General features: G+C 38.2%; 1 protein-coding gene and 1 pseudogene across 2 annotated transcripts; both read right to left on the reverse strand.

Moving 5' to 3' along the window:
* Positions 1–828: 828 nt before the first annotated feature.
* CDK7 (cyclin dependent kinase 7) lies at positions 829–23529 on the reverse strand. 2 transcript variants are annotated; one of them, XM_045848389.1, is made up of 12 exons: positions 23353–23529; positions 22990–23049; positions 19977–20010; positions 19043–19110; positions 18295–18363; positions 15527–15637; positions 14330–14448; positions 11893–11992; positions 9290–9376; positions 8090–8239; positions 1473–1620; positions 829–1029 (listed from the first exon to the last, which is right to left on the reverse strand). In XM_045848389.1, the coding sequence occupies exons 1-12, from the start codon at positions 23416–23418 to the stop codon at positions 1001–1003; spliced, it is 1041 nt and encodes a 346-aa protein (XP_045704345.1). In that variant the 5' UTR covers positions 23419–23529; the 3' UTR covers positions 829–1000. The 2 variants fall into 2 exon arrangements, with proteins under 2 accessions (XP_045704345.1, XP_045704346.1); XM_045848390.1 differs by lacking the exons at positions 18295–18363; positions 19043–19110 and having other exon boundaries at positions 23353–23384.
* LOC123825061 lies at positions 22682–22774 on the reverse strand (annotated as a pseudogene).
* Positions 23530–24621: the final 1092 nt, after the last annotated feature.

Here is a 24621-nt window from a genome sequence, read left to right on the forward strand (position 1 = left end):
ATGGAGAGTGTCATGTGATAAGGCATGTGCACTGCCCTGGCTGGTCCCTGGCTGGCAGCTAGGAAGGGCAGGTGGAACATGCATTAAAATAGCATGAATTAAAGAGTTGGGAAGCAGATTCTTCCCTAAGGCCTCAGAAGATTAAGACCGCAGTCTGACTGACACCTTGATTTTGGCCTATCCACTAAACATAGTTGAGCCATGCCAGGTATCTATCTGACCTACAGAACTGTGAGCTAGTCAATTTGTTTTAATTTAAGCTGCTACATTTATGGCAATGTTTATTAAGCAAAAGAAAAACAACAGTCTGTAATCGAGCATGGGCAAGTAGATTTATATATACATATATTAACATGGAAGGAATATGAAATTTAAAAGTTTTCAGTGAAAAAAACTGCAGTATGAGATGTACAGCTTATCATTAATGTAAACTTCTGAGACCCAAAACAATACCATGCACCACTATGTGCATTATCAAACAGCCGTGTAACACCACAGGAGGACACACTCGTCTCCTGAGAGTCAGTCCCCTCTGGGAAGGGCAAAAAGAAGCAGAATGGAATGACATATTAAAGGGGCCTCAATTTTATCTGTAGTCCTTTTTCTTTTTTTCCTACTTAGTATATTAACATCTGTTAAGTCTGGGAGTACATTTTGCTATATTACTACTCCTATTGTTCAGCCTTTAAATACTACCCTTGCTACTACAAATTTGTGATGCTGTATGGACCAGATCATCAAAATAACTGATTGCATTTTTTATTCTGACTCTACATTTCAGAAAACTGAACTTATCTTACTTTTGCATTCTAATCACAAAAATCAAAATTAAGTGTTTTAAAATACATTTAATAAAAATAACTCAGTTTTACATATTTTACATGTGTAGAATATTTACAAATTCCTTCTACAGCATTTATTTAATGGTTTACATTTTATCATTATTTGCCTTTTTGACTATTTTCTTCAGTAGTAAAATACTATCCAGTGTTGTCTGTAACTAAAAGATTAGCTTCTTGGGTAATCCTCCTAGGTAGGAAAAAAAAAAAAAAGTCGTTCACATTTAATCTTATGTTTATGCAGTTTTGTTTGTGTAATTTCAACCAGTCATTACATTCCCATTACATTTATTTTACTTGCTTTGATTTTTCCTATAGCATTTGTTAAACATTACGCATACAGTGTACCAGTAAGAGTTTATGAAGAGTATAAGGTACACATTGATAATTCTCATAGCTCTGAGGTACTCAAAAGTGCCCTTGTTCCTTTAAGGAGTATGATGTAAGTATCTTCAACGGGAGCAAAAGCAGCTAATATTAAAATTCCACATTCTATTTACTTTATACAATTTAAATTTATAAAAAGTAAATAGCTCACAATCTACATTTCTTAGCTGTTCTCTGTCACTAGCTATGCATTAGCCATTTGGAGTTTTCTGAATCCACTGCATTTCTTATAAAAATTAGTCTCACCTTGCTCTAAGGCCTCTGTCCTCTTTCGTTTTGTTGTCAAAGATGGATTAGTCTGCTCCTTTAACGCCTCCACTGGACAGTTTGGTCTCGGCAGATGACATCCAGGTGTGGGCCCTGGCCGATTACTGAAATATTTAGTTTTCAATGCCTTTTAAAATAGATACCAAAGAAAGTAAACTTTTAAGTGAGTATCTGAACTGTGTTTAAGAAAAATCTGACCTCCAAAATTGTTGGGAACATTAAAAATACTATGTGAATACCCCTGCTCCCAAAACAAAATTAATTTCAAGTATTTGGAAAAGCAAATTACTATGAATAAACAAACATCTAGCAGCCTAAGACTGGCTGATAAATTCATTACTGTTAAGATACTACCTTCCAGTTTGTCCACAATTAAATAGTCTATACTAAATATGAAATATCCTTAGTATGATATGAAGGGGACAAAAAAAAACCCACACAAAATTATTTTCTGAAGGATGGGCCCCTTGTAATACAGCCTTCCCCTCTGTATCAGTGTACTAGCTGGCCTTGTTGTGAGAGGGTGTATTTCACTTTGGTGAATTTGTTTTTTGAAGACTCAGTCAATGCTTTTGCCCATTTCATAATGGGTGATTGACAAGGCCAACTGCCAGCACGGTGCTTGCGTGTTCAGCAGTTTTTGTCCAAAAAAGACATAAACCCCAAGCCCCACCCTCCCTATTCATCCAATCTCACCCCAAGCAACTTTTTTTTGTTTCCCCAGATGAAAAAAGTCCTCAAAGAGAAACGTTTTGCCAGTGTGTAAGAGGTGAAACAAAAAATGGCAGAAACACTAAAAGGCATCAAAATCAGTGAGTTAGAAAACTGAAGCAGTGGGAAAAATGTCTCAATAGGTATATTGTATCAAACGGAGAGTACTTTGGAGGTGACTGAAGTTTAAACATGTAAGAATAAATACACAATTAAAAAAAAATAAATTCTGGTGTCTTTTTTTTGAGGTTCCCTCCCTCGTATTGTGTAATTCAGCTGTCTACACATTATGGTTCTATAGTTTAAAACATAAAGAAACTTGCTAAGCCCTGGCTGGCGTAGCTCAGTGGATTGAGCGCGGGCTGTGAACCAAAGTGTCGCAGGTTCGATTCCCAGTCAGGATACATTCCTGGGTTGCAGGCCATGACCCCCAGCAACCGCACACTGATGTTTCTCTCTCTCTCTCTCTTTCTCCCTCCCTTCCCTCTCTAAAAATAAATAAATAAAATCTTAAAAAAAAAAAAGAAACTTGCTTAAAAAGAAAATCTAAATTTACTTATCATAACATCTACATGAACAGCATGGGACAAAAGTAAGTTTACAGTTGTTCATATGAAAAAAAATACAATAATAAATCAATAATAAATTCTGGGGGATTGGGATGAGTGGAGGTGGAAGAGGGTTATGGGGGCATAAATGATCATGGGAAAATTAAAATTAAAAGTTAAAAAATATTCTGTGTTTCACATACAACTCTAAACCTACTTTTGTTCCACCCTGTATTCAAATTCCAAATCATGTGAATATAAATTCTTAAAAGTAAAGCTTTTAAAAAGATGCAGTAGGTTGGCAACAAGGGATTCAAATCCAACAAGCCACTGCAAATTGACAGAAATGATGCTTGAAAGGACTTGCCCAAGGTTATTTCTATTTACTACAAATCTTATGGTCTATGATAAGATATTTTACTGCAGGCCAAAATTCCAGTAAAAATACTGCTATTTTCTAAAAGACATATTTCTCAAGTTCATGCATTATTTGCATCATACTAGTATTTAACATCCACAATAATTTAAGACATTTCCTTTTGGATAATCCTCTTAGGGTCAAAAAGAGGTCCATATAAACTCTTTAAGCATTCCCCCACCAAAACTGTATTATTTTGAAGTAATGATTTAGAGATTTCTTACTTCCAAAGAGTTGCATTTCTAAAGTGTTACTTCCAAATCCTAGCAGTTCCCTAAGTTAATTGAGCTAATTCTGAGCTACGCAGAATCTAAAAATCAAAGAGTACCTCATTCTAACTTTATAAGGTTTTATTTATTTTTAGAGAGAGGGGAAGGGAGGGAGGGAAATATCATCGTGTGGTTGCCTCTCACATGGCCCCCCTGGGGACCTGGTCTGCAACCCAGACATGTGTTCTGACTGGAAATCGAACTGGTGACCCTTTGGTTAGCAGCCCTCGCTCAATCCACTGAGCCACACCAGCCAGGGCTCATTCTAACTTTAAGACAGAGCCAAAATCCATTCTTTTTTCTCACGAAATTCTTTGTGCTATTTAGTATCTTCTTTTTTAAATTTAATCTTTTTTTTAAAGATTTTATTTATTTATTTTTAGAGAGGGAAGGGAGGGAGACAGAGAGAGAGAAAGAAACATCAATGTGTGGTTGCTGGGGGCCATAGGCTGCAACCCAGGCATGTACCCTGGCTGGGAATCGAACCTGCGACACTTTGGTTTGCAGCCCGCGCTCAATCCACTGAGCTACGCCAGCCAGGGCTTAAATTTAATCTTTATTATATTTTTTCCATTACCATTTATCCCCTTACACCTCCCTCCCCCAGCCATCACTACACTGTTGTCCATGTCCAGGTGGAGGGACTGAGCAAAAAGCAAAACCCATTTTAAATAATTCATTATGTCAAAATACAACTCAAATAAGTTACCACAGCTACTATTTTTCTCTAAGTTTTGAGTTTTACTATTAGTGAAAACAACTTTCTAGATAATTTGACCTGGTCTCAAGTTCCTTATGACGGAGATAATACACGTATATACACGTATGGGTAGAAAGACAGCAAGTTACTTGTTTGAAATTAGAAGAGTAATTCTGATCCAAGCTAGACTTCCGGACAAGATGAAGGAGTAGGCAGACACACTGTGCCTCCTCCCACAACGAAGATAGGGACACAACAATTTAGAAACAGAATAACAACCAGAACTGACAGAAAACTGAACTGCATGGAAGTTAGACAACCAAGGAGTTAATATAGACACATTCATCCAGACCGGCAGGAGGGGTGGAGTTGGGCAGGCACATGGAGAGGGATTGAGACACAAAGAGCAGTGGCACCAGGCGTGTAAGGCATCCTGGGCACATAAGACCACAGCAGGCAGACTCAGCAACCCACAGACCCAGCAAGGCAGTGATTGTGAAACAAGGCACTGTGCGCAACACAGGATCCCAGCCCCAGGAAACAGAGCCTCAGGGTACTGATTGAAAACACTTGTGGGGGTTGAGGTGCCGGGAGAGACTCCCAGCCTCACAGGCAAGTTAGCTGGAGAGACCCACAGGGTCCTAGAAAGTACACAAGTCCACTCACCCGGGAACCTGCACCAGAAGGGCACAACAGGCACAATTTGCCTGTGGGAAGCGGCAGAGGGGACTGAAATCCGACAGAGACCAGAGCAAGTGCCATTGTTCCCTCCCTGACTCTGCCCCCACATACAGCGTCACAACCCAGCAACTGGGTTGCCCCACCCGGGGGAACATCTAAGGCTCCACCCCTCATATGTAACAGGCACAACAAGACAAAAAGGCCCAAACAGAAGAACAGATCAAAGCTCCACAGCAAATACATCTAAGCGACCAAGCGATAGCCAACCTATCAGATGCACAGTTCAAAGCACTGGTGATCAGGATGCTCACAAAATTGGTTGGATTTGGTCACAAGTTAGATGAAAAAAATGAAGGCTACAATAAGTGAAATGAAGGACAATGCACAGGGAATCTATAGTGATGGAAAGAAAACTGAGACTCAAGTCAATGGAGTGGACCAGAAGGAAGAAAAAAAGAACCAAAAAAATGAAGAAACAAGAATTCAAAAAAATGAGGAGAGGCTTAGGAACCTCCAGAACATCTTGAAACGTTCCAACATCTGAATTACAGGGGTACCAGAAGGAGAAGAGGAAGAGCAACAAGTGGAAAAGTTATTTGAACAGATAATAAAGGAGAACTTCCCCAATCTGGCAAAGGAAATAGACTTCCAGGAAGTCCAGGAAGCTCAGAGAGTCAGTCCCAAAGAAGCTGGACCCAAGGAGGAACACACCAAGGCACATCATAATTACATTAGCCAAGGTAAAAATGAAGGAGAGAATCCTAGAGGCAGCAAGAGATAAGGAGACAGTAACTTACAAAGGAGTTCCCACCAGACTGTCAGCTGATTTCTCAGAAACCTTGCAGGCAAGAAGGGGCTGGAAAGAAGTACTCCAAGTCATGAAAGGCAAGGACGTACATCCCAGATTGCTCTATCCAGCAAAGCTCTCATTTAGAATGGAAGGGCAGATAAAGTGCTTCTCAGATAAGGTCAAGTTAAAGGAGTTCATCATCACCAAGCCCTTATTTTATGAAATGTTAAAGGGACTTGTCTAAGAAAAAGATAAAAAACATGTATAGTAAAATAACAGCAAACTCATAATTAGTAACAACCACACCTAAAACAAAAACAAAAAGAAACTAAGCAAACAACTAGAAGAGGAACAGAACCACAGAAATGGAGATCACATGGAGGGTTAGCCACAGGGAAGTGGGAGGAGAAGAGAGGGGGAAAAGGTATGGAGAATAAGTAGCATAGACAGTAGGTAGAAAATAAACAGGGGGAGGGCAAGAATAGTATGGGCAATGTAGAAGCTAAAGAACTTATGACACATGGACATGAACTAAAGGGGGGGAATGTGGGTGGGAGAGGGTGTGCAGGGTGGAGGGGAATAAAGGGGGGAAATGGGATAACTGTAATAGCATAATCAATAAAATTTATTAATTAAAAAAAGAGCCCTGGCTGGCGTAGCTCAGTGGATTGAGCTCGGGCTGTGAACCAGACATCACAGGTTCGATTCCTAGTCAGGGCACATGCCTAGGTTGCAGGCCATGGCTCCCAGCAACCGCACATTGATGTTTCTCTCTCTTTCTCCCTCCCTTCCCTCTCTAAAAATAAATAAATTAAAAAAAAAAGAATGTCTTAAAAATAAAAAAGTAATTCTAATGGTAAAATATGTAGCAGGTATGTATTAATGTAGCTTTTACATAAAAAGAAAAGGCCTATAGAAATAAATGCTTCAAACAATGATTTGGTAGGCTGTAATAAAAGCGTGGAAAAAAATCCACTTTGTACCCTTGATACATTGTGCATTAACATGTTTTGTTAGATTGGAAGACTTCATACTTCATTTGAATCAGTCTCTTCCTTTATGAAGCTAAAGCATTGCACTGTGTTGCAGATTATATATCCCTGAACTAAGTGTTTGTGAGTTTACCCTTTTTTGGTTTGTGTACTTGTTTCTAAAAAATATATATTTTTTAATGTATTGGTTTTAGAGAGAGAAACGGGGTGTAGAGAGAGGAACTAGGATGAACTGTTCCACTTATGTATGCATTCATTGGTTGATTCTTGTATGTGCCCAGGACAGATCGAACCCACACTCTGGTGTATCAGGACGATGCTCTAATCAACTGAACTACCCAGCAGGGGTCTGTGTACTTGTTTTTAAAACAAAGAAAATTTTTATTTCAAATCTATAGCTCTTACATTTTTGTTTTGGATGGTATTTTTCTCTTCTTTTATAAGAACAGACAAACTTGGTCTTTCAACTTTTTCTTGAGTTTGACTCTTATTTCCCTTAAACAACTGTCAGTTTCAGTGTTTGTTCTACTTTGTTTGTTTTATCATCCAATCTCTTATAAGCACACAGTTACATCAGACTAAACCACTTTCCCCTCATTATCACTTTTGGACTAAGACAATACCAGTGTGTGTATCTGGAGTGCATTTTATGGGAAAGAACAAAAGACTTTAGGCATTAGGCTTGCCATGAGATTTATATTAATACAAAACATTTAATATAAATATACTAGTGTCTTTTTTTTTTTTAAGAAATTTTTTTTTTTAAGATTTTATTTATTTATTTTAGAGAGGGAAGGGAGAGAGAGAGAGAGAGAGAGAGAGAGAGAGAGAGAGAGAGAGAGAGAGAGAAACATCAATGTGCGGTTGCTGGGGGTTATGGCCTGCAACCCAGGAATGTACCCTGGCTGGGAATCGAACCTGGGACACTTTGGTTCCCAGCCCGCGCTGAATCCACTGAGCTACGCCAGCAGGGCTAAAATATACTAGTGTCTTAAATACAAACCTTATTTTTTCCTCTTTAAGTAGACCACTTGAAAGCCAATTAATTATGAAATTGAGCTCAGTGGTTTGAGTGCCAGCCTGTAAACCCAAATGTTGCTGGTTCTATTCCTTGTTAGGACAAATGCCTGGGTTGTAGAGCTCACAAGAGGCGACTGATGGATGTTTCCCTCTCACATCAATGCTTCTCTCCCTCTCTTTATCCCTCCCTTCCTCCCTCTCTCAAAATAAATAAGTAAAAATCTTAAAAAAGTAAGAGTTATGTATTTATGTTCCCAATAAACTCTCCTATAGTGGTGCATGCATGATGTAATTTAATACCAGTCAAAATAGTGCTTGTAGCTTGAAGATAAAACGTTATTCCTTAAAACAAAAACACATCTTTCCAGTATTTAAAGAATGTCAGAACATCATGAAATTCTGTTTTTATTTCATCAATGCTATAGTTAAGATTACCCTTGCATGGTAAGGAAGATATGCTAAGATACCTGAGTGGCTGTAATCCGAGTACACGGGTTGAATGAGAACAAGCCTTGTATGAGAGCCAGCAAGTCATCTCCTGCGGCGATGAAGATGTGCTGCAACGGGATTCCAGGGAAACTCTTAAATGTCACGAAGTCTGGGAGACTGCACATGTCCTGTAAAAACAGTTTTATAATTCAAACTTCAGTAAAGGATTAAAAAGCATATGGATCTCAAATGAAGAAATAAAACTGTCATATGAATAATATATAGAACATGCAAAGAAATCTATTTAAAAACTAGAATTAATGAGTAGAGCAAAGTTGCACAATATAAAATACACAAAAATCAATTGTAGCTCTATATGCTAGCAATGAACATGTGGACACTGAAATTTAAAAAATGCCATTTAGAGTCACTCAAAAAAGAACACTGAAGTAGGTAAAAATCTAGCAAAGCGTGTAGCACTCCTGTACTGAAAGTTACACAACACTGATGAAAAAATCAATGCTCTGAATAAATGGTGGGGCCTATTATGTTCACGGACTGGAAGATTCATCATCATAAAGATGTTGATTCTCCTCTAACTCATAATACATAGATTTAATGGAATGCTTACCAAAATTCTGGGAAATTATATAAGATTATTCTAAAATTTATATGGAAGCCAGAGGAACTAAAATAGCTAAAAAAACTGAAAAAACAAACAAAAAAAACCCCCAAAAAACAAAACAGTGAGCGGAATCAGTCTACCTAATTTCAAGACTTAAATAAACCTTTACCCTGACTTGAATCTCACACCTCATATAAAAATTAACTCAAAAAGGATCACAGCTATAAACATCAGTAAATATTAGGGCCTGTTTTACAATTAGAACATAGAGCAAACTTTTCATTAGCAAGCTGAGGAAGTAATAACATGAAAGAAATTCCTTAGACTTAATTTTGGTTCCAGATAATTTTACTGCAGTTTTAACCAGAAGGTAGTCTAATTAAAATTTCTCTTTTCTAATACTTACTTATTCCCCAGGAGATGGAGGTAGAATAGGAAAAAAAATCAAAAGATTTATAATTTTCATTTAAGAGTAAACAAGTGAGTATATTTTACTGAACTGTATATATAACACTTAGCAACTAAAATTACTAGTAAATTAAGACAACAAATACATTTCTTTAAGAAATATTTACATGGTAGCACTATGTACAGAAAATGGGTGAAGGCTTACAGGCCACTGTTCCTCAGTTGGTGTGCCCAAAGTCTCAAATATTCTTGTTAGTTGGTCCAGGTCTGAATCCCCTGGCAAAAAAGGAACCTGGATGAAAGTAAGAGGCAGATAATTCAAGGTGATTTGTAAGAGTTGTTATGCAAGTAAGACTATAAATTTAATAATAAAAACTAAAGTGTGACAAAAATTAAAATGTAGTTGAGGTATCCTGGATGTGGCATTAGATCCTGTCATTGATAACCTAATACACAGCACCACACTGCCCATTTTATTCACTCCACAAATCTTTAATGAACACTTATCACTGGTTAAAATATTTCTATGTGTCTTTTCATTTAACAATACAATAGGAGGTTCAGAATGTACATCAATTTTCTTCTAAAATGATTTAAAGTGTACTGACTACTTTGGTTGGATATAGGCTTATTATTATTGCTCCTCTGTTTTCTGGTTTAAGTAGCTTTTTAATCCAACTTATTAAAAACAATATTTATTTTACTTATTGACTTTAGAGAGAGAGAAGGGAGAGATCGATTTGTTGTTCCATTTATTTATGCATTCATTGGCTGATTCTTAAAAAAAAAAATCAATGTGTGGTTGTGTCTTGCATGCCCCCCTCCCCCCCACTGGGAGCCTAGCCTACAACCCAGGCATGTGCTCTGACTGGGCATCGAACTGGTGACCCTTTGGTTCTCAGGCAGGTGCTCAATCCACTGAGCCACATCAGCCAGGGCTTTTGGTTGATTCTTGCATGTGACCTGACTGAGAATTGAACCAGCATCCTTGGCATATCTGGATGACACTCTGAGTTACATGGCCAAGGCCTAATCCTACTTTTATAAAATTTATATTAAAAAATAATCACTACAGAAAACAGATGAATGCTAATAGCAAATCTTTCTATTAACTATCCTGCTTTCATATTATATAACTATCAATATTATATAATACTATAATGACATATAATTTACGATAACTATATAAGGTAATTAAAATATATAATTTGTAATTACATATGATAATGTTATATAACAACTCTGCTTTCAGTTATCATGTGTTTGGACTACAGAATCTCACCACAGATCTAGAACTTTATGGAGGGCATTTCCACAGATCATATTTTCTAGTGAGCCAATGGACAGTTTAAAAATAAGAAATATTTTCCTTAATTGTACAGGACAAAATATAAGAAAATGGTACAATTCCTCACCAATTAGGGCTACCTGCACATTTCTTCATAACCTTAATGATGATTCCAGCAAGAATGCCAAAGGGTAAGACTCCCACTATGATTTTAGTCATGTCCACAATTTCTAAACTCTCCTCTTACTTTCTCAGTGGAGTAGTAAGTCATAACATTAGAAACTAGGGAACTATTCTTTTTCTTGGTCATGAATGCACGGTGCTTTTGGTCGCTGATAGACTGTCAACTGTGGGCTTGTGGTAAACTCTGTGTTCTTATAGCACATGCCATGCCAGCCAGCTAACTCACAGGACCCAGTATAGCAACAGAGACTATGTCATTCTCAAGTCTAAATGCGAGGGTTTTTTCTGCAAGCACCCAGAGGGATGAACTCAAAACGATGCATTGAACTGACACTAAACTGGAAAAAAAAAGATGTTTAAGAAGGTAATTTTTCTCTCTGGTGTACGGGAGCTGCTTTCTGTGTGCAAGGAAATAAACAGCTATATTTTTATGTCTTGGGTTCACATTTCTTTAAATGTGGCTTGAGGAGAGAGAGAGTAGGGACTGGAATCTGGAATGTAGGGAGAAAAAAATCAGCCCCAGAAGGATTCCCTAATACCCCTTACTCTTCATCATTCTGAAGGTCTAACCTGAACTTTAAAGAAAAGTTTCTGAGCTAGCATCTTTCCGTCCAATGAGGGCAGAGCAAGGATGCTTTAATGTAAAATGGTGTCAGTAGGACCACCACATCTGCTTTGCTTGAACTGAGCTAAAATGACTCTCTCACACAAGGTTTAACATTAGTTACAGAGTTGCAGCTGCAGTGGTTGGTATTACATAGCCTGCAGGGGTGTCCAACCTATAGCCTGCAAGCCGCATGCAGCCCAGGATGACTGTGAATGCAGCCCAACACAAAATCATAAATTTACTTAAAACATTATGAGATTTTTTTTGTGATTACAGGTTGCAATATATTTAATGTGTGGCCCAAGATAACTCTTCTTCCAGTGTGGCCCAGAGACACGAAAAGGTTGGACACCCCAGCTTTAAATTGTACATTTAAACAGCCCCAAACAAAATCCCAGGAATACAAAAGTTCATCCTAACACATTTAGTTACTGTAGAGATACTGCCATATTATAGCTCAATGAGGGTTTTATTACAGTTATATTTCAGAACACAGAAATTATCGACAATAAAACCTTTATTGTCCTAAATAGGAGGTATTCTCATCTCACATTAGCATTAATAAAAAGGTTGTATTGGGGTAGGGTTTTTTTTGTTTTTAATTGGTCAGTTTGTTGGCTTTTTGTTGTAAGGATGGTGCTCTTCTCTCTGGGAAGATTAACTTCTCCACAAATTTTAAAAACAAATACCTATAACAATACTGAAGTGTGTACAGCAATTCAAGACTTACCCTTAGAAGCAACTCTGCTAATATACAGCCAACAGCCCACATGTCCACACCGACACCATACATTCTTGCACCAAATAGTAACTCAGGGGCCCGATACCATCTCGAGAACAAAAAGAAATACAGTCATGTTAAAATAAAGTTATTAAAGTATTTCTTAGCGAAAACTCAGTGAAACATCTCACTGATGAAATGCAGTTTTCTTCTTTTTTAAAAATATTTTATTTATGTATTTTTAGACAGAGGGGAAGAAAAGGAGAAATTTCAGGAAACATCAATGTGTGGTTGCCTCTCATGTGCCCCCTACTGGGGGCCCACCTTAGCTTGCAACAGAGGCACGTGCCCTGACTGGGAATGGAACCAGTGACCCTTTGGTTCGCAGGCTGGTGCTCCATCCACCAAGCCAACACCAGCCAGGGTGAAATTTAGTTTTCTACCAACTCACCTACAGTCCTTTGTACTCACACAATCTGCCTTCCTATTATAATTATTCTTGACTGGTTTTAAAGTCAATCTTTCAATTTGAGCACTAGACACCACATGCTCTTTTGCCTATTTTACATCAACTTTTTGTTCTCTACTAAACCATTACCACTAACATACAAACATACCATTATTTCTATGGCTGTAAAAAATAAACTTAAAACCGAAGTAGCAACAAAAACTTCTTTAGACCCTACTTCCCCTAACAGGTACCTCCTCATTCTCTGGTTAGTCTAAGGAGCTGTCTGCTCTAAGTCCTCTTCTCTCATCCTTTCAAACTCTTTTCAATCAGCCTTTCATTCCTACTACTCCACCAACGGCTCTTGTCAAGGTCAACAATGATATCCACATCATTACTCTGTCAATTCTCAGTCTTCATTTTAACTTGACCTATTACTAGCATTTGATTTGCATTAAAAGAAAACATGAGAAACCGACAGATGAAAAGCCTTGTATACAGTGCTTTGTATGTGGGTACCTGTTTTCCTAAATTCCTGAAATTAATCCCATCTGCTTAATCTTTCCAGCAATGACATGAATAACTATTTATATCCCTTATGTCTTACTAAGGTTTAGGTGATTGATGCTTACTGAGATCTATTTGGAAGAAGTTGACAAAGTAATTTAAAGGAATAGATAGAGAAAATGAAGATCTTTTCAGATTCTTAAAAAAGTCTTGGAAATTAAAAAATGGCACTCTGATAAAAATGATAAAATCTGTTTAATGTGATTTTTAATTTGTATACATAAAAAAATAAACATAAAATGTTACAAGTATAGCCCTCTCTGGTGTGGCTCAGTTGGTTGGAGTGTCATCCTGTGAACCAAAAGGTCATGGGCTCAATGCCCAGTCAGGGCACATACCTGAGTTGCAGATTCATGGGTCCCTGGTTGGGGCCCATATGAGAGGCAACCAATCAATGTTTCTCTCTCACGTTGATGTTTCTCTCCCTCTCTTTTTTCCCTCCATTCCCTTCTCTCTAAAATAAATAGGCATGTCCTTGGGTGAGGATAAAAACAAAACAGTAAAAAAAAAAACAAAACCCCAAATATAATAATATGAAAAATCAAAACATCAATGCCTTCTTTGTTTAGAGAATTTTTATTCGCACTGAATGATATAAAATATGGAATCACAACTGACTAATAAAGTAAACCCAGGCCCTCCAAATCAGGTAATTATGTAAAATAATCACTAAAGTTACAGACTACCTAACTAAAATGTAGAAGAAACATAAACTAGCCCCGACCAGTATGGCTCAGTTGGTTAGGGTTATTCATCCTGTAAAGTGAAAGGTCACTGGTTTTATTCCAGGACAGAGCACATGCCTAGGTTGCAGGTTCTGTCCTGGTCAGGGTGCATGTGAGAAGCAACTAATCAAAGTTTCTCTTTCACATCAATGTTTCTCTTCCTTTCTTTCTCTCTACCTTCCCCGCCCCCTCTCTAAAAAAAGATATGGGGGGGAAAAGATGATAATGGTCTTCATTACAAAAAGAAAAAAAGAAATATAAATTACTCTCAAAAGTTACTAGATAAGCCCTGGCTGGTGTACTTCAGTGGACTGAGTGCGGGCTATCAACCAAGGGGTCGCTGGTTCGATTCCCGGTCAGGGTACATGCCTGGGTTGCAGGCCAGGTCCCCAGTGGATGCCATGTGACAGGTCACCACACATTTGATGTTTCTCTCCCTCTCCTTCTCCCTCCCTTCCCCTCTCTCTAAAAATTAAAAAAAAAAAATCTCTTAAAAAAAAGTTACTAGATAAATGTCTGAGGATGCAACTCTTGTTTGAATGAAGGGCTGTATTTTTTCTCACTGTGGTAGGATAGATATAACACAAAATGGTTGTATTTTCAACAAAACACCAACAATGATTCCTGCCACAAGAAGCCTCATGATGCTCACTTGTGATTAATATCCTGCACAATATAAACTTTGAGTTATTTAAGGGATTCTTACCTGGTTACAACCTGATGTGTATAAGCTCTATTGGGGCTCCCAAATGATTTGGCCAGGCCAAAATCTGCCAGCTTTAGAACTCCATGTTCATCTAGCAACAAGTTGTTTGGTTTCAGATCCTACATTATGGAGGTTTTAAACAAACAAGTAAGAAGGGTATGTGAGACAACCATAACAAAACATTTAGCTGGCTTAACTTTAAACTTAGCAAAAGCAGGGTAACACCCCAAATTAAACAACAATCAATATTTTTTCATTGATGTCAAATATCAAAGCAAAACAAAATTGATCATATTACCTAGTGAGACCTCGGTCAAGGGACCTAATTTCTCTAAACATAAATTTACCTACTTTACAGGGTTGCTATGAGAATTATATTCAATATTTTCTGCAAAGAGCCTAGTGCAATGACAGGCTTACAGTGAGTATTCAATAAATGGCTGCTGTCACTAATTTAATAACAATAATATATGTGAATTTAGTAAATACTTTATACATTTAGAAAGGATGATGAACATAGTCTCAAAATCTGTGCTAAGAAGATATTAGCAATAACCTAAACAAGATTCCAAGTTTAATGTATGACAGTTACCAACTATAACTTATATACTCTTAGCTACTTACTTAAATAGGGTGCCTAAGAATATCTACCTAAGTATCAGTCTTATTCCAATACCTGAATGTTCAGAAGAATGACTCAACCATTTCAGAAATTTTATTTCATTACTTCATAGAATTTTAGATTTCTAGAAATATTATTTTTCTAAAGGAATTTTAGCATTTTGTAATTCAACCCAGATTCTCACTGTGTTTTTTCCCTGATAACAATGGTATAGCACAAAGAAAAGTAGACTTAAAGAATCTAGGTTTTAATACTGTGAGTTAGCAGCTACTGACCTTGAAAAATACATATAACCTTGGTCAAATAACTTAGCAATTTAATTCTTCACTTTTGAAAAATATTAAAGTTGGGTCTCTTCTATTTCTAAATTTCACATAGTGATTTACAGTCCTCCCAGTACCACCTGGTAGAACGACTGGAGGGAACACACCAAGGAAGAAGGTGGGATAAAATAGTCCAGCTACATCTTTCTTTAACAGTTCACATATTCAGACCATTTAGGTAATAACTAAATAAACTAGTTCCATAAAACTTAACAACATAAAGAAATTACCACACCAGGTTAAAAACCTTACCCTATGTAGAATCCAATGCTGATGTAAATATTCTAACCCTTGAAGTGTCATCAACATGTAGGCTTTGATGTGTGATGGTGTCAGCACAAGACTATTATCCTTTATTATAACCTGTAAAGCAGGTATACAATGTACAGGTACTTTTATTATTATAAATAAATACCACCATATAAAATCATTTATAGACATAAATTGGATGGATTCATACAGGTGAATCTCAAGAAAGGTTGCCCAACTCTCCTTAGGAAGTACTGCCAGAATTTCCCATCATGTGATCAGGAAAATTATCTTTGGTTTGGAGAGAAAGCAGTGCTTTTTCTCCTACTGCTTCACTTTTTCACCTGCCCCAGAATTAAAGCCCCTTCTGATAAGAGCATTCAACACTGCTTTGGGAAACTACCTGTTCCCAGCTCAATCCACGTGGTGAAAAATGGACTGCCCACTGCCTGTGGCCTCTAGAAGTAGGCTCATGACCCAAGCACAGTCAATGACTACCGCAGCCTGCTGTCCAGCAGATTGGTTCGGGGTAGACATGCGATCCAGGACAAGCCAATCAACCGGGCCACATAGTTGTGCTAGAATCAAAAGGAACAAAGAACTTCTTTCCTCAGGGATTATTAAACTCTTAAGGACATAAGCCTAGTTACGTGCCTGAGCCACTATATTGAGAAATTATGCTCATGAATGAAGGCAACAGAAAATAAAGGGCAAAACTGAGTTCTGATGAGATTGTTTGCAAACTGTGCCTAAAACCAGTTTATTCCTAGACTTATGAATTACATGAGCTAAAAATTCCCATTCTATTTTTTTAGGACCCAATTAGGTAAAATGTACCCTTTTTAGGGTGCAATTCTGTAAGTTTTTTAAGAATTTTATTTATTTATTTTCAGAGAGGGACAGGAGGGAGAGAGAGAGAAACATCAATGTGCAGTTGCTGGGGGTCATGGCCTGCAACCCAGGCATGTACCCTGACTGGGAGCCGAACCTGCGACACTCTGGTTCGCAGCCCACGCTCAATCCACTGAGCTCCGCCAGCCAGGGCCACAGTTCCATAAGTTTTAATGAACACACCCAGTTCTATAACCACCAGTATAATCAGGGAATAATTTCATAATCCCCCCAAACTCTCTCAGGCCCCTCTATACTCAATCCTTCCTTGTACCCCAGCAGCCACTGATCTGATTTCTGTTCCTTTACTTTTGCCTTTTTCTATAAATGGCACCATACAACATATAGTCTCTTATAACTGGCTTCTTTAATTTAGCATAATGTATTTGAGATTTGTTATATTGTGGCACATATTAGTTCATTTCCTTTTACTCCCAAATAGTATACCATTTTATGGATATACCATAGTTGGTTTATACATTCACTGGATGAAAGTTCTTTGGACTGTTTTCTCTTTGGACAATTATATAAAGCTAAACATCTGTGTACCAATTTATTTCCGTGTAGGTGAGTTTATGTTTCTTTTCGATAAATACCTAGGAGTAGTAAATGTATATTTTACTGTATAAGAAACTGCCAAACAAACAAGCAATGTAGAACCAGAGGAATGGAAACAAGGAAGACTGATAGCAACCAGATGAGATGGGGGAGGGGGATGGATAAGGGTGGAAAGAAGGGGAAGGGACTAGTCAGGGAACATACGTGAATGACCCATGAACAACAGGGTGGGGACTGACTGTGAGACAGGGGCGGGCAGTTGGATGGAGGAGAGCAAAAGGGGAAAAACTGGGACAACTGTAATAAAACAATAAAATATTTGATAAAAAAAAACTGCCAAACTATTTTCCAAAGTAGCTGTACCATTTAAACAAAATTTTTTTTAATTTATTGATTTCAAAGATAGAGGATGGAAAAGAGAGAGAGAGAGAAACATGATTTGTTGTTCCACTTATTTATGCATTCATTGGTTGCTTCTTGTGTGTGCCCTGACTGGGGATCAAACTCAAAACCTTGGTGTATTGGGATGATGCCCTAACCAACTGAGCTACCTGACCAAGGCCAAAGTAGCTGTACCATTCTGTAGTCTCACCAGCAATGCATGAGAATTCCAGCTGCTTCATACCATTGGACTGTCAGTTTTTGAGATTCAATTAATATTAATGAAAAACATAAGATCTTATTTTTCTCAAAAAGAAACCTGGCTTTCAAAAAGTTGACTGATATTCTGTGATAATATGGAAAAGACGCACTAATTTTCAAAGGCTTAACACTCATTTCTCTAAAAATATCAATTAAAGAAACACAAAAATAAAAATGTCAATAAGGTATAGGATAACTTGGTAGACAAATGCTAATAAAAATCCAAATCTTTGTATTTAACATTGAGAATATGGCTGAACAATTCAGAAGATCCTAGGTATATCCAGAATTCAAAATTATACATTCTTTTGACTACCAGTATCTTCATAAGTAGAAAATAAACATTTAGGTTCTCTTGAAAAACAGAAAAAAGCCCTGGCGGTGTAGCTCAGTGGACTGAGCATGGGCCTGTGAAGCAAAAGATTTCTGGTTCCATTCCCAGTCAGATGCCTGGGTTGCAGGCCAGGTTCCTGGTAGGAGACACATGAGAGGCAATTACACATTATGTTTCTCTCCCTCTCCCTCACTTCCTCTCTCTCTAAAAATAAATAAAATCTAAAAAGAAAAAATCAATTGTGGAGGGTGACCTCAGTCTGTGAGGCTCTATGCTATAAGAAAAAATTTTAATAAATTAAAAAAGAAAAACAGAAAAAAAATTCCTTTAGGAATCTTAACCTTACCTCTAGATCAGTTTCCATAAAATCAAAGACAAGACTAATATTAGATTTATGTCCAAAAGCATCAAGGAGCTGCAAAATAAAATTTCAAAAAAAAAATCAAGACGTCATTCTTTATTAATTACTTAGCAATATTATACCAACTAAATAATTGTTTGAAAATTTAAGCATTTGGGCATTTGATAATTCCCTGTAGTGTTTAAGCAATTTTATTAAATTTGACATTTATCTTTCTTTTTGCTAGGAATCAGTACTTTGAGGCACAAAAATATAAACTTTATTAAAACCTCACCTCAGTCTCCACTTCAAGGAAATTCCTACCTAAGAAAATCCTGTAAGTTGCAACAGCAGCTATCATTTGCTGAGCGAGTGCACTCTCTGTGCCAGGCAGCCCTCCGGGTACTGTACATGTACTCAGTTAGCTGGTCTCCCAACAGCCCTATAAGGCAGAGACTATGGCACAGAGCTGAGAGGGAATGTGCTTAAGGTCTTACACGTGCAAGAGCTCTCTACGCTTCAAAATGACTTGACAAATTAGCCGGTATGCCAGTATTTAATTTATTTCCTCAGTTGTACAGTTTTAGAGACATTGTCTACAGGAACAATTAGGATAGAAAATACATTTCAGCCTGATAAGCTTTTAAGTTCTTTTTTGAGGCTAGCTTAGAACAATTCATTTTGCTGAGTCTTCAGCCAACATACTAGAAAAGGCAGGGTCCCGAACCCCAGAAACAACTTAGATCATACTCACACCAATTATATTTGGATGACTTAGCTCCTGCAATAATTTTATCTCTCTTAAGGCTGTTCTATTTATACCTATATAAAAAGGCAAAGCAGAAAGTGAAAAACAATTCTCAGATCTTACAAATATTTTGGGGGAAAGGTTAGACTCTCAAGAAACAGCAGTGAATATTCTACAGAAAAATAAGGGCTATTTTGACCATTTTAATGACATCTGTTTTTCTTTTACATTGCTTTATTTTCAAAATCACTTACACAGACCATGATAAATGGTGAAAAAATGTACCCATTTTAGTTCTAAAATATCAGTTCTAAAGACTGCTGAAATAAAACATGTGCAGCATACAGACACTAAGGTATAAGCTTGCCCTACCAATATTAGCAGCAGATTCTTCATGCTAACGGCAGACTAGTGATAACATAGTATCTTTCCCAACTCAAAGGACAGAACTCAAAATAAAAAATAAGATCTGCTACTAGGTGTTGCACAGACAACGAGTTCGTTTTTATAGGAACTACTTCTTGATGACTAAAGAGGACTCAGCACTCTAGCAAAAACACAGCTTTGGAAGAGGGATGAGGGTTCTATAGTGAGCTTTGTGTACTTCCGTGAAGGTATGTACTGAATTTTTGAAGTAATTAGAAGTTCAGAAAATGAAGAAACAATGGCTTGTAACCATACCTGAAACATGAAGACAGCAAGACAAGACACTAATACCCTTGCTGCCTTCCATTTACTATGATGACTTGAATGTTGTTCTCTACATGCAAAGGGCGGAAGTCACAAATATCCCGCCTCTCTCCTGAGTCTATCTTTACTCTTCTGGGACCCTGCAATAACTCTTTCCAGAACCACTGTTAACTCTAACTAATATTTCACTCATTTCCTTAGTGGAAATGAAAACTGTTCTTGTTCTGTCAAATTACATGAAACAACTTACCATCTTTAGCTTCTGATCTATGTCCAAGTTTAATCTGTTAGATGAAAAAATAAACAAACATTAAAAATATGTTATTTAGACTTAATGAATACACACACAGACACATATACTTCGAAAAACTACGGCAAAAACATAGCAATTCATATATAAGTAGCATTAGTAGGCAAGAAGGGAATGGGAATCATGAATCAGAAAGACAAAAGTAATATAGGAAAGGATCAAGCACCTACCATTTGTTGCCCCTTAAGCTTTTAAATTACATATTCAAAACCACTCAAGAAGTGAAGACATAAGCAAATTATTTAAAGAAATGGAGGAAAAGTTGTAGAAGTTGAAAGTGATTACTCTAAGGAGTGTAAAACAGGGGTATAGGAATCAGGAATGTTAAAAAGCCTCAACCTACTAATTAACTTTTCAAAGCACAAAAATGTATTATTTGAAATAAATTGTAAAAGAAGATTCTACTATTGTTATCCAGCAGAAAGTCTGTCCACTCAGCACTAGCAGAACCAAACACCAAACATTAAGAACTGTAGTGAAGAAGGACTGACTATTTTATTACAATGGCACCACCCAGGAGAATGGGAAGCTAATGCTCAAAATCTCAAACTTCCCAGTGGCACAGAGCTTTCTTATTATATAGGGCAAAATCACAAGACTTGGTGGGTTACAGGTTAGGGGTTGTGTTGGAAGCTGATTGGTCAGGGGTGAGATAAGGGTTAATAAATGATTTCTTCAGGTGTTGAGGACTGCTCTGAGGTCTGCTCTGATATCACTGTGCCTGGTTGCATGGAAAAACCAGGGGGTTGTTCCTCCTTAGGGCTCAGGAGCTGAAACAATTTAGGCCAAGATACTATCTTCAGCTTAACAGAAACCCACACCTTGTAAACCTTAGTCAAGGTATGGCCATTGTTTCTGGCTGCCTCAGGGGGTTAATGACTAGGGAGGGAAAGGGCTAAGGCTACAGGGCCATATATTAAATTAGGACCACTGGTCTCACTGCATCACCTTCAAAGGGTAAAAGTTTATCACAGAGAAACAGGATGGCTTCTACCCTAATTTATGTTAAAAGTAAGCAAACAAAAAACCCACTAGGACTTTCAGACAACTACAGAACTCAATATGACAACAGTTTGAAGAGATTACATCAGTCAGTCAAGTGAATACATTTTTAAAAAATCCTCATTTTAGGATATGTTTTATTGATTTTAGAGAAAGGAAGTGAGGGAGGGAGGAAGGCGGGGAGAGAGAGGAAGAAGAAACAGCAACAGGCTGCCTACAGTATGTGCCCCGACCAGGGCGGAACCTGAAACCTTTTGGTATACAGGATGACACACCAATTGAGAGCCAACAGGCCAAGGCAAGTGAATACATTTTTAATGAGTGCCTACAAATGTAGTAGTCATAGTTGTAAGTGTGTTTTGAGTGGAAGTAAACAGACAATAAACTCACAGATAAGAGCATATTAGATTTTAATAAATGCTGTGAAGATAATAGAGAAATATGGCAAAGAACACTAGGGAAGGAGGGAGGCATGCCTGTTTTAGTTCAAGTGACCAGCAAAGGTGTCCAGGTGAAGAGGAATTTGAGTATAATCTAAATGATAATGAATCTTCCATGCCAAGTTTTAGAAGAAAAATATATTATCTGCCAGAACGCAGAGCAAATGAAGCAATCCTTGGAATGGAATGAATTTAATGTGTTCAAGGAACAGAAAGATCAGTGTGGCTTACAGTATAGAGAAGCAGGAGTAAAACTGAAAAGATAACTTTAGAAAGGGTAAGGAGAGTTAAGGATTTTACAAAGGAGTAGCTAGAGTGCTGGATTATAGAACATAAACTGGAAAACAAGATTAGGAAAGTCAGAAAAAGTAAAAAAAAGCCATGGCTGGGTGGCTCAGTTGATTGGAGCATTGTGTACACACCAGAAAGGATGCAGGTTCCATCCCAGATGGGGCACGTACCTAGGTTGCAGGGTCTGTCCCCACTCAGGGTGCCTAATGGAGGCACCAATTGAGGTTTTTCTCTCACAATGATGTTTCTCTCTCTCAAAATCAATAAACATATCCTTGGGGCAGGATTTTTTTTAAAAAAGTAAAAAAGGTAACAATGGAGAGGGACCCAGGTGTTAAATTAATGAGGAAAATATGCTTCAAAGGAGTTAGGGACTTTGAAGGAAAAAGATTCAAAGCAGCAAAAAGCAGCAACAGGGACAATAGGAAGGTGGAGATCACTTACCCCATCAACAGGCCTTGAGATATGAATAAAACAGTCCCTTGAGAGGGTTATTGATTGCAGTAGTAGGGAAAGGGCAATCAACCTGGCAGAACACCTGGGCTTATGGCTCAGCTTTAGCAATTGCTACCCGTGTATCATCTTGACAAGTCACCTAACCTCTCTTAGCCTCAGGTACCTCAAGTGTAAAGTAGAAACACTTTACCTATTTCGCAAAGCTGTTTTGAGGGTTAAATGTAAAAAATGTAGGTGAAAGTGCCTGCCATTCAGAAAGTCATTTAAATATGACCTAAGTTTCTTGAATGCATGTATATAAAAAAGCTAGTTCAATAATTTTCAAAAACGCATGCACATCAATGTTGTTAATGGTGTTTCATGGTAAATCTGTACACAGAAAATACAGAAATGATGCACAGAGTGGATGCAGGTGAGGCGGAAATAGTGATCCGAGGAAGATTGACATTAAACAGTTCCGAGAACCCAACGGATTGGCGGTCTTTACCCCCTTTGCTACAGTCTGAGTTTATAACAAACTACAGAAATGATCCCTGGAAGTATAGTCTTCTAGCGTCTGAGTTTATAAAGCAAACATACAGCTTCATCTTCGTTTCAATTCCAGCTAATGGAACAAAAATCTAGTGCAACCCGAGTTCATTTTCTTTGAAAATGACATAAGTGCTCATCAACAGAGCACGGTCAAGATTAGTCAAACGGCCATCTACCAGCTCACACACACCTGCATCTTCCAAGAAACTCAAAGAAAACAAACTGTAACTCACTTTTTTAATGGCGACAATCTGGTTAGTGTTCTTGTCTCTGGCCTTGTAAACCGTAGCAAACTAGAGAGAAAAACAAAAATAACGTAAGTCTGTGGGAAATTGTCTGTGTTTGCCTTTTTACTTTTGATTTTGAGAAGCGAAGAATCAAGGGCTCTTGGAGCTGGAAAGGTAGTCGGGCAGTCCACGTCCCATTCCTGTAATTCAGGAAGGAGAGGGCCGCTCAGGGTGGACACCGGGGCAGCAGCCGTGTCGAGACAGCCTCGGCCAAAGGCCAGTCCTCTGGCTTGAACGAGAAAACCTGTGAAGAGGGGAGGCCACCCGGCGCCATCCTCTCAGGATCCCCCGAATCCAGGAGAGCCTCACCTGTCCCTCCCCGAGGAAGTCCAGTTTTTCATAACGCTTTGCTCGCGACTTCACGTCCACAGCCATCGCACGCGAAGCCCGACACCAGCTGGAAAGGGATGTCCCAAGCCAGGAGGAATTTAAAGCTACCTTAAAGCCTCCAACAGCCACTTCCGTCCACTAGGCTCTGACGCTTAACTAGCCCCGCCCCTCTTCCGGGATGGGCGTGGGTGCTGTTAAATAGGTCCAGCCCCACGGAAGTTACGCAAGGTAGAGCTCGTGGGTTTTTCCGCGGAGTAACTTGCCTTCTCACGTGATCACGTGGCGTTGGACGTCGGTTTTTTTCTCCCGTCGTTGTCACCTAGTTACCATTGTAACCTAGATATTTTCTTAACTACCGGCGACGACTCGTGGTTCTGACACGGTTGTGAGTTCGGGACTTAATCGGCGTGAATACTTGGGGAAGTGTCAGCCTTTGTCCCCGATCTCCCTTTGTGGTTCTTGGCCGTGGGCGTTCTGTCGCTACGGTTACTATGGACGCCTTACTCCGCAATCTCAGGTTACTTAGACGCGTACCCACTTAAAGGCTTGTCTAAAAGGATACTTAGTACCTTTATGACAAAGCACGCCCAATGACACAAAAGTCAAGTCAACTGAAGATTTTTGTGCTGTGCAACAGACGCGGTCATCAGTTTACTCTGTAAAGTGGAAATAGTAGACTACATCACAGGTGGTTGTGAGGATTAAATAGACAACAGAAAGATTATACATAGTAAATGCTCAATTAAGTGTTAACTGTTATCATTACTCAGCTTTGTCATAATTTTCTAAATCAATAAATATGTTAATTTATTCAATCAATATTTAATAAGGGCTTACTGTGTGCCAGGCTCTGTTGTAGACTGGGAAATCAACCAGAAAAGACGACGAATATCCTTGCCTTCAAATGAAAGTGGATAACAAACAAGTAAAATTCATTATGATAAAAAACGACATAATGATAGAGTGGTAAGTATTACAGAGATCATGGAGCAGGGAAAGTGTATTGAGATATTAGGGTTTTCAATTTTAAGTAGGGTGGGACAGCCCTGGCTGGTGTGGCTCAGGGGATTGAGCTGTGGCCTGTGATCCAAAAGGTTGCTGGTTTGATTCATAGTCTTAGGCACATGTGTGGGTTTCAGGCCAGGTCCCCAGTAGGGGGCACTCAAGAGGGAGACACACATTTTTGTTTCTGTTCTTCTTTCTCCCTCCCTTCTCCTCTCTAAAAATAAGTAAATAAAATCTTAAAAG

This window comes from Phyllostomus hastatus, unplaced genomic scaffold (genome assembly GCF_019186645.2).
Source record: "Phyllostomus hastatus isolate PE091 unplaced genomic scaffold, TTU_PhHast_1.1 phas_contig_58, whole genome shotgun sequence".
NCBI lineage: Eukaryota > Metazoa > Chordata > Mammalia > Chiroptera > Phyllostomidae > Phyllostomus > Phyllostomus hastatus.